The sequence below is a fragment of the Coregonus lavaretus genome, assembly GCF_964263955.1.
Source record: "Coregonus lavaretus genome assembly, chromosome: 25".
Taxonomy (NCBI): domain Eukaryota; kingdom Metazoa; phylum Chordata; class Actinopteri; order Salmoniformes; family Salmonidae; genus Coregonus; species Coregonus lavaretus.
This window is the reverse complement of record NC_140012.1, coordinates 839,150-850,698: the sequence shown is the minus strand read 5'-3', so window position 1 is coordinate 850,698 and position 11,549 is coordinate 839,150. Positions and strand designations below refer to the sequence as shown.

The window sequence follows — 11,549 nt, the reverse complement described above, 5'->3', positions numbered from 1 at the left end:
TAACTAGTGATTAGATAGGTAGACTAATTTAATAGTTGTCTTCCAATGATATGGTGGAAACGTAAGGTTACTTAGCTAGCTATATTTCGAATGCACATTTAATGTGCCACGATGATCTTGATAACACAGTCACAGGTGTCTGAGACTACTCTACATCACTCCATAACCTTCACCACCAATTGGCTAGCTAGCTAGTAGTCATTCATCAAACAACTTGGCTAGCTATATGGTTGCTCGCAAACGAAGTGCCAAATCAATCTTGTACTGATATGTTAATGTTTCAACAACCTAGCAAAGACTTTTAATATGCTCTTTGATTTAGGTTTGACAGCATGATCATGAACCGCGGCACTTTCCAAAACGTGGTGCAACCCAACATGCCTTTGAGGAGGCCGTCAACCAGCCCAGCAGGTGCCACTGCAACCCCAAGGGCCCCTGGCCCAAGACCAGACCGGCCTCTAGCGAGCTCCAACGGGGATGGTATTTGTATGAATGTGCAATGCAATGTGTTAAATGATAGTTGATTAGCGAGAATTTCGTTTTGAAATACATCTATTGGATTTATTTCAGTGTAATGACTGCTTGATTTTCATAATGACCATGCAGAATGTCTGTCACTTATAATACTGTAGTGATTTTAGTAGGGTGTTAGGGGTCAAAATGATACTGTGGTTCTGGTGTTATACTTTGGATTCCATGTTATAGAGAAGCGTCTCAGGAACACAGAACACTTTATTTCATGAGGATAGGACTTACCATTGCTGAGATCTTATTTTCAAGTGATAGGAAAAGGTCAAAAAGGTTGCGGACTGGTCAATGTTAATCCCTAGTCAATAATGGCACCAAATCACCTGTCTGGATTCTTAATTTCAACACGTTTTGTCCAATATCTCAAAATAGGGTTGTCATATTGTTATGACATTTTCAGGGCTGATGTAGAACAGAGTTGATAAAAAAAATAAAAAAAAAAGAGTAAAATGTATGAAATTAAACTGCAATATTATGCAAATGTACACTTAAAATACAAATGAGGCAGTACGGAATACATAATTCAAGTAAATTAAGACTAATAATTTCAGGTAGGTTGGTCATATTATTAACAAATCTTCATGCTTTATGCAAAACAGTTGGTAACAATTTAAGAAATTAGAATGCAACCTTTTATACAAGTTCATGCAAATGCACTACTTAATATGCTAATTCGAATGTACGGAATGAAAAAAGAAAATAAATCTGCAAGGGATGAACGCCTAAATTCATTACATTACCTTGGAAATAATGGACTACGCAGCGAGACGAGGTGGAGCCGAGTCCCTTTGCAGAGTTCATTTTTCCAAGGTAATGTTAAGAACAGAGGCGTCTATCCCGGTTATACCACAGTTGCCAATGAAAACAATACTAAAGCACACATTTACCAGTAGAAAAAATAAAATAACATTGATAATTCATACTTTCTCATCTTTTGGTTGCTAGAGATGAGCAACCCTGTCGTTCGTTCGGTTATTTATGTTGTTCGTTCTACATGTTCAGTTGCCATGCTCGCTGGCAACGTTCTTGTCCCTTGCTTGCTAGCTAGCCAACTAGCTAGGGCTAACAGTCACGACCTCTGCAGACAGAATAGCAGCAAAGTAGCTGCATTTGCATTTGTTTAAGCTGTTTTCTATTGACATTCATTTGGACACATCATAGCAGTGAGTTGATGATGCCTGATTTTGCCTGGGATAGCTAGAAAAGTTTGCCTTTTCGTCAGGACACTCAACACTTTATTTACGAGGAGTTCGCATTGCATATCAAACACTAGGCTAGAAGCTAGCTAAATAGTTTGTTGCTAGCTAACCTTCCGATATGACAACCAAATAAAAAAATACCAGTTGCTGAAAACAGCTGGTCAAACTAAAAACGTGGGAGGATTTGACAGCGTAGTGTCACTTGCGTTATGAATGCAACATAGGGACCGGAGAAATTAATGTTCCATCACTCACCACGTTAGGTAATCATTTTGACAGCGTAGTGTCACTTGCGTTATGAATGCAACATAGGGACCGGAGAAATTAATGTTCCATCACTCACCACGTTAGGTAATCAGATGCTCCAAAAAAATACATCTCTGCAAAAACAAATGCTAGCTAAGCTTTTCCTTGTTGGACCTGCGTTTACAATAGTTAGGTTCTGAACAGAGTAAACTCAAATGGACGACCTAGAAAAAGCTCAAACCGAGTTTATTCAACCCACTAGGTGCCTCAGCTGCAAGCACTCCATACAAGTCACACAAGCATATATTTATACCTTCCGACTAGATGGAGTCACCTTTGTATGACTATGATAAACAATCCGTGTAAGTTACTATGCAAGAACTGTCTGTTCCTCTTATTGGTATTGTCAAGGCCCTGCCTAAGTCTAGAACCTTCATGGGTGTGGAAGGGTGTGTGTGAGTTAGGACTGTAGTTAAAGGGTCGTCATGGCGGTCCCCTCTGACCCTCTTCCCAGAGGTTTCTTCTCTCTTCAACTGTTGACCTTATCTCGAGTTGAGTTCCACATCTCTCCTGGTACTAATTTCACTGAAACTGGCCTGCCTTATCAGGAACTGACACTATACTGTTGCTCTTTACCTCCTTCCTTAGGAATTTAATATTCAGCAATAACATGTTGGCCACTTGTCTCACTCAGTAACTTTCCATACACAAAGTTCCTGTTCACCCTTGTAACGTAATCAATAAGTTCAAATATAGTGACAGGAATAAGAATATTTAAAGTCCATTTTGGTTTGTGTGGTTGTTGGTTTAGCTTTCTGTAGCTTTCTATCAAGTCTGCATGTATAGGCGCATATTGCGTCATGATTGCAAGGTGTCCTGATATCTTTTCCAACTGTCCCGTTATCAGGTTTTAATGTCCATTCTAGAATGCCCTTCTAACCAATCAGAAACGGGTATTCAACAGTGTGGTGGTATAAAGCATCTTAAGCCCATTCATTTAAAGTAAGGTACTCATATTGTAAACATTTATTGACGTTTTTTGCAGAACTGGGAGGTTGTAACAATTTCATAAAGCAATACCAAATATTGAATTTATCAACAACAAAAATGAATTATGCGAATTAGTTAGTGAATTGCAACATTCCATTCACTTCAATGGGGAGTGCTTTTGCTAGACACACCTAGACACACCTAACTAACATAAAAACATTTTTTTCATTACTTTTGCAGTCAAGCGGATCTCTATCTCTCTCCCTCTCTCTCGACGGGCACTGTCAATACTGGGCTTGGAATAGTGCAGTTCACGATACTGCCTATAACACTTAATGGGCGGTTACCGGAATATCTGCATATAGCCTAATCGCCACCTTCTCAAAGAATTTTAGGAAGTTGAGACATCCCATTAGCAGATTAGCAAGTTTGTCAGGGCATTAAGACCAGAAAAATAGAGCCCTCTCCCCACACATACACACACAGACAAACCAATGTGGGTCGCTCTCACTCTCTCTCTAAATCAAATATCGGTATGAAGGTGCATTAAGAAGTGTACAGTAACAGTGCAAACATGACTAGCAGCATTGGTAACAGGTTATATACAACTGCACAGGAGAATAAAGAAAAGAAAATACAGTGTACAGTGCCGTATGCTTTAGCAATGAAGAATGTTTACTCTATGGCGTAAGGTGCCACCCATGCGCACACACCGCCATCCACCCACCCACCAGGGGTGATAACAGAGTACATATAATTGGGATTACATAATCATAAACAAAAAGCAGGGTAACTATTTACCGACTAGTAACAGTTAGTCCATATATATCACATTTATGTAGTATTCAGTAGCTTAACTGATTAGTCTTAACATCTTAAATGTAATGGCAAAATTAATATTTCCGCCTAAATAGACATACCCAAAAGTAACTGTTATTTATGTGTAATACATGGTTCTGACATGCCAAAACTTGGTATATTTGGAAAGAAGACATCTGGGAGATTATGAGGAAATTATCAGAAGATAGGAGTTACATGGTTCAGAATACACAAGATCAAGCACACAAATACGTTTTTTTTGTTTATTTTGAAAGTCATCTTTCATTGACAAGCTATAAGTGAATTATTGATTCACAGAGCTGGAAACACATCAGATGGCTTCCATAACATGTGAACAATATCAAAAAAATAATGGGATTGATAGACCTAACAACTAGAAATGGGCAGATGTTTTAGTAAGTGTTGTCAGGTGTGGTCACAGAACGTTTCCAAGTGTCCCTAAACCGCTCCGAAGTGACATATGTCTGTCAATTAGGTAATTCCTGTGCTATTACATATTTGCAATCCCTAAATACTATTTTTCAGTATAAAACACAATTTCTACCATATCAACCTCACTCAAACATTGTGGTGGTGTTATGGGAAATCCAGGGTACATTCAAGTTTCATTTCAACCTCTCCAAAGTGCCCGAATGTGGTAATTGCACTTTCTTTTGCACACTGGATGTGCCTAAAAGTTATTGTTCACTATAAAAACGAAACACTATTAAAAACAACACCAACCTCTCTCAAACATTGTGGTGGTGTCGGGGGACATACAGGGGATATCTAAGTTTTTTTTTTTTTTCAACCTCTCCAAAGTGCCTGAACGATTAGCCTAGGCATATCCAATATATTGGTCCCACATACAAATGAACTGTGTACAAAAACAATATAAAAGCAACAGATATATATAAAAATGTATTCTCAAACACACTTGGTTTCACACGTGTCCTTCACTAAAAAAGGTGCAAAAATAGAAATAAGATGAACAATTTACAAATGGCATTTGTGTTAGTTTTACATCCCAGGTGTAGATGATTAGATTTCACTTTCACTCTGGCTTGTGCATGTCATGATAGTCTTTGAAGCAGTCCCTCTCTGCCAGGAAACAAAAAGCGAACTGGTATTTCGGACAGAAGATCTGGCATGTGTTTTGTGCAATGCTTGCAGTTCTTCCTTTTGTCTTTTTGGCATGTGTGTTGGATAGTGCCGCTCACCTTGAGTGGGGGGTCTTGAGAGGTTGCTTTGGGCCCCCAATTCAGCCATTTCCAACACAAGCTGCTCTCAGAAGGCCAACTGGGAGAAAGGGGTTTGACCTTTTGCTTTGGCCATCTGCTTGTGGAGAATGAAAGCATTTACTATAGCAATGTCCACAAAGTGATAAAAAAAAGTCTTATTCCACTTCCTGGTCTTGTGGAGGACCTGGTAGTAGCCTATCAGAGCATCAGATGGGTCAACACCCCCCATGCTGGCATTGTAGTCCTTCACAGAAAACATTTCCTTTTTCACCCTCCTTGAGACATGGTCGTTATTGAATGCCTTATGCTGTGTGGTGAGCATGGTTACCTAGTGTCCTTCCATTTCACAAAATGCAGCTTGTTAGCCCCACAAGCCTGTTAGTCCAACAAGCCCCTATTTTCTTTTTCAAGAGGTCTATGAAAAGTGGATGTAGAACCATCAGACGGGGTGATTGACATGGCAGTGGGGGGTGAAGACCTTGCCCGGCGGGGGCTCTTGCTGGGGAGGAGTGGCTCCCAAACGTCATTGAAATCCTCTGCATCCTCCACTCTGTGGTGAATAAAATAAAGGGATATATTGTTGTAAGACACACAGAATTACAGTTGACTAAATTTACAAAACAACATTACTGTGAAGGAAAAACACCAAGTCTAAACTTTATCTGTACAGTGACTTACATAGGTGTGAAACACACACAATGTAAACAGTAACACTTTGGAGGCAGAGGTGAGAACCACAAATAAACAATGGCCATGAGAGTTTAGTTGCCTCTCAAAAGGATGAAACTTAGAACAGCAAACAGTGAACTAATATGAAACATAGACAATAACTACTTTGGAATTATATAACATTGAAATTACTTGTAAAAAACGAAATACATATAGTAAATGAGCTATATAATGTCATGAAAATAATTTACTTACAGATCTAAAAGTGGATCCAATCCTTCTAGAAAGCAATCTTTGTCGGCCGTGTCGAAATACTCGTTGTCCAAATCGCTCCCCTGATCCGAGTCCGACCAGTTTTTTATTCAAAGCTTCTATGTCGGTATACTTATTTATAGCTGCCTTCTTTTTAGCTTCCTGTTCGATATTCTTAGTTTTTACCTTTTTTTTCTTCTTCTTCTTGAGAAGCCATCTTTTATGCTAAAGCAATGAAATCTGTTTCCAATGTAGCGTGCTCGTTGCGTCTCGTCTCTGAGCCAGGTAGCAATAGTTCGCATTACGCATAAAATGTTCTAGGCCTTGTTTTGTCCCACCCAGGTCAACTGCATATCCCTGGAAAGCTTATCCAATTGGCTTAAAGACTGTCAAGGTGCCGTAGTAATTTAAAAAAAATTAGCGCAAGTAATAGCGAATTTCCATGGATGCTGCTATCTAAATATGCTAACAAGCGCAAATGATAATAAACTAATTGCGAAGACAGGCAAAGACAGGCAATCCAGCTCAAAGTTATACATATATAGGTAGGTGCTACCTAATGTCATTTTTGGTGCATTTGGACATTTTACAAGCGAATGTGAACGAGAGACGTTGTGCAAATGAACAAAGTTTTGACGCATGCTTGTCTGAAGGAAGAACAGGACTGGCTCTGGAGCAGCATGTGTAGGCTACACGCTGTGTCTGGGTGGAGTCTGGAGTCGCTAGGCCTGCCTGCTCTGCTCGGAGAAGAGGGGGGAGGAGAAGACAGGTGAGAATGGAGAGGAGAAAAAACGCAAGGAAATCAAGATAGTGGTAGCTGTACAAGGACAGTGCCCTGCAAAAGTATTTATCCCCCTTGGCGTTTTTCCTATTTTGTTGCATTACAACCTGTAATTTAAATGGATTTTTATTTGGATTTCATGTAATGGACATACACAAAATAGTCCAAATTGGTGAAGTGAAATGAAAAAAAATTACTACTTTCAAAAAATTCAAAAAAATAAATAACAGAAAAGTGGTGCGTGCACATGTATTCATCCCCTTTGATATGAAGCCCCTAAATAAGATCTGGTGCAACCAATTACCTTCAGAAGTCACATAATTAGTTAAATGAAGTCCACCTGTGTGCAATCTAAGTGTCACATGATCTGTTACATGTGTATATACTGTTCTGAAAGGCCCCAGAGTCTGCAACACCACTAAGCAAGGGGCACCACCAAGCAAGCGGCACCATGAAGACCAAGGAGCTCTCCAAACAGGTCAGGGACAAAGTTGTGGAGAAGTAGAAAATATCAGAAACTTTGAATATCCCACGGCGCAACATTAAATCCATTATTAAAAAATGGAAAGAATATGGCACCACAACAAACCTGCCAAGAGAGGGCCGCCCACCAAAACTCACGGACCAGGCAAGGAGGGCATTAATCGGAGAGGCAGCAAAGAGACCAAAGATAACCCTGAAGGAGCTGCAAAGCTCCACAGCGGAGATTGGAGTATCTGTCCATAGGATCACTTTAAGCCGTACACTCCACAGAGCAGGGCTTTACAGAAGAGTGACCAGAAAAAAGCCATTGCTTAAAGAAAAAAATAAGCAAACACATTTGGTGTTCGCCAAAAGGCATGTGGGAGACCCCAAACATATGGAAGAAGGTACTCTGGTCAGATGAGACTAAAATTGAGCTTTTTGGCCATCAAGGAAAACGCTATGTCTGGCGCAAACCCAACACCTCTCATCACCCCAAGAACACCATCCCCACAGTGACGCATGGTGGTGGCAGCAGTGGTGGTGGCACAGTGGTCTAAGGCACTGCATTGCAGTGCTAGCTGTGCCACTAGAGATCCTGGTTCGAATCCAGGCTCTGTCGTAGCCGGCCGTGACCGGGAGACCCATAGGGCGGCGCACAATTGGCCCAGCGTCGTCCAGGGTAGGGAAGGGAATGGCCGGCAGGGATGTAGCTCAGTTGGTAGAGCATGGCGTTTGCAACGCCAGGGTTGTGGGTTCGATTCCCACGGGGGGCCAGTATGCAAAATAAAAAAATAATAATGTATGCACTCACTAACTGTAAGTCGCTCTGGATAAGAGCGTCTGCTAAATGACTAAAATGTAAATGTAATGTTTTTCATCGGCAGGGACTGGGAAACTGGTCAGAATTGAAGGAATGATGGATGGCGCTAAATACAGGGAAATTCTTGGAGGGGAAACCTGTTTCAGTCTTCCAGAGATTTGAGACTGGGACGGAGGTTCACCTTCCAGCAGGACAATGACCCTAAGCATACTGATAAAGCAACATTGGAGTGGTTTAAGGGGAAACATTTAAATGTCTTGGAATGACCTAGTCAAAGCCCAGACCTCAATCCAATTGAGAATCTGTGGTATGACTTAAAGATTGCTGTACATCTGCGGAACCCAACCAACTTGATGGAGCTGGAGCAGTTTTTCCTTGAAGAATGGGTAAAAATCCCAGTGGCTAGATGTGCCAAGCTTATCGAGACATACCCCAAGAGACTTGCAACTGTAATTGCTGCAAAAGGTGGCTCTACAAAATATTGACTTAGGGGTGGGGTGAAAACTTGAGCGTGCATACCTATTCTGTTTTTTTGTCCCTAAAAAATCCATTTAAATTCCAAGTTATAAGGCAACAAAATAGGAAAAATGCCAAGGCGGGTGAATACTTTCGCATGCCACTGTAACTCATCCAAAGGGCTTTGACTTCTCAGACAGGGCAGAAAGCTAACGCAATATGATGTCCTGTCACCGTAGTTAAACTTAGGGGTCCGGTTAACACACGCAGGGAAAAAAAGAGAACGCTTAAGAAATATCTTGCTGCGTTTTGTAAATGCAGATGTAAACTGCTTCTTATTGTAATATCTGCTCGGCGTCAGACAAATTTTGTGCTTCAGTTGCACTTCTCCGCTCGGATGAGAATTCACGACCGGCCATTCTATCAGCAGACAGTGCTCTGACTGATGTGTAGCTACTTTTCTACTGTACTTTTCTCAAAATGCAAGATTCACTTTAAGCAAAACATTAGGAAATGTAGCTGGCTACATTCTTTCTATGATAAACATTAGAAATATGATGGCCATGCATTGTATTTGCAAAAATACCTTGCTTTTTCATTGTAAGCTGATGTACGTGTGGCTGCCAGCCGAATAGCGTTGCACTTCAGATGAAAATGAAGGTATTTTCTGCCAACTGTGTTGCACTAATGTATTTTCTGTGAAAGAAAAGTATAGTTGCACGTCCCTGATCACACTATTGAAGAAAAATTAAAACATTGACTTTCATTATAGAACATAACCCCTGTCCATACACTGCTGGACTCACCTGCTCCCACTTTCTCCCTTTGTGCTATTAACAAACAAATGTGAATGGCTCAACTGTTCTGGAGAACTACGGTAAGCTTCATAATGTAAAATCATGTGACCGGTGAAATGAAGAACGCAATCTGCTTTATCTCCTAACATGTTGCACAAGTTGACTGCAGGTATTTACTTAAAAAGTAGCTACAAATATTAAAATGTGTTGAAAAACCATCCCGTGGCTATTTCTACGGTGTGTGTGTATATACGGTATACTGCCAAAGCCTACTTCTCACTAAGTCTGAACTGTAACACAGAAGGCTACACTACTTGTCTAATAAGATGGCTTACTTCTAAGGTAGGCCTACATCTGAGTTGGGTTACATTGTTTGGTGTTGATGAGTTACTGTAGTGATGGAAGGATAAGCTGCACCGTATCCAGCAAATAATTAGCAGAGGCAAATAATTAGCCTAGGTGGCTAGCTGCCTGGTAGCCACCTGCACAGCAAGATAGATGCATTTTAAAATCAGTAATATATAGCTTTGTTTTTATCGATTTGTAGGGCTGTAGCCACTGAATTCTGGTAGTTTACACTTGAAATAATCCAATCATCAATCACAACATTTTGCGCTGGCACAATACCCCCACTGCAGAGTAGTGCTGCCTCTTGCCCAGGGTGTTACATCAGCGAATGGCGTCAAGCCAACAAACACTCCCTCACACAGCTAGCTACCTAGCATCTTGTCACAGGGGGCGCCACGTGAGTTTGTACCAATCCATGAAAACCCATACACCAGAATGTTGCTATGAAGCTCTACTTTGTAACCTGCAATGTTTTTTTTTTGTGTCTCTGAAAACATAAATGACCGAAGCGAAGGAAAAATGTTTTACCTTATATATTCAGTCCTAGGACGTTTGATGACCGTATGACACCCACAGCACTTTCCCATACTTGTTGCCTATACAATGTCACATCGATCTTACGCTGGTAGAGTGCTGAATACCCATCGCAAAGAGCAAATATGAACACCGATTTTGCGGGTTTCATAAAGGCTCTCCCACAGAATTTAACATTCTAAACACGACACTTTACATTTGGGCTCATATCATGTAAATATCATAATGTACAGTATTGTGATTTTTAGACATGGTTAACTTCCACGTTCATGTTTTCAAATGATTGATGTATTTTGATGACCACATTATTGACATTTAGTGAACATTTATTTGATCACTGCTGTTTTTTGTAGTATTCTCGCATAGCGTCCATTGTTTGTGGTGTCACCTAACACCCTCATTTTAGCATGTCAATAATTATCATTCTTTTCTTTGTCAAAGCTGAGGCCAGCCGAAAAGAAACCACTGTACTCACAAACGGCTCTATGGTATGCATTTATTATTTTTCAATTGGAATATCGATTTTCCATGTCTCAAATGTATAACATTGTTATTTTGCCCTTTATAGAAAACAGCCTCTATGCCCCCATTCACTAAGTTGTGCAACTACTGCAGTCAGCAAGGTTGGTCTTATTTCCTTGCTAATTTCTCATTGATGTATCAGTTTGTTGTTTGACTTTGCCCCACAAATTCTACGGCATACTGTACAAGTACTGTGAACAGGATTACCGTCTCAGTGTATAAAATAGGAGAAGCGTTCGAGGTAAGTCGCACTCAAATGACTGTACCGGTTTAGCAGCACGTGTCCCGCGTTGGAAGGTACATCTTAATCGGTAGACAGTTCTTATTAAATCCGCATCCCTTACATCACTGAATAGTGCACAACAAATTATTAAAGCCAGTTGTTGGATGCTGTTGATCGAGGTCTGTAAGCTGGGCTAGATTTGAAAAAAAACTTAATATTTTCCAGGTAACCTTCGCTGCACGCGCTGCAAGAAAACCTGCTACTGTTCAGTGGCTTGCCAGTCGGAGGACTGGAATGCACACAGGCACATGTGCAAGCTCAGTACCCTGGATACTCCCACAAGGTGAATATGTAACTAATCATGGTTTTGGTAGGATCAATCAAAGGTGATTTGTTGAATTGGATGTTTTAGTGCTGGGCAGGGAACTTTAGCGCTTCTTTTTGCTTCATGTTAAGCTTCAAGGGGCAGTATACGATTGCTACATCAATTTCTGGACTTTTAAATTAGTGATATACCCATTTGATTCTTGAAGAATATAACTTATAAATGTCTCATGAGCTTAGTTTAACATCAGAACCCAAAATATAAGCATTTCTTTACTGCATTGTTTGTGAACAATGTTATTGTAAACACACAGTATAGTACATTTGCACATAAT

General features: G+C 40.4%; 1 protein-coding gene across 1 annotated transcript in view; it reads left to right on the top strand.

The window, feature by feature from the left end:
• Window positions 1-332: 332 nt before the first annotated feature.
• Window positions 333-11,549, top strand: part of tdrd1 (tudor domain containing 1) — a gene marked incomplete at both ends in the record, with an annotated part of 123,204 nt that continues 111,987 nt past the window's right edge. Inside the window, 4 exons of the mRNA XM_084141431.1 lie at window positions 333-480; window positions 10,587-10,633; window positions 10,714-10,768; window positions 11,116-11,233. Of these exons, the coding sequence (XP_083997557.1) occupies window positions 333-480; window positions 10,587-10,633; window positions 10,714-10,768; window positions 11,116-11,233 (368 nt within the window). The remainder of the gene's footprint in view (window positions 481-10,586; window positions 10,634-10,713; window positions 10,769-11,115; window positions 11,234-11,549) is intronic.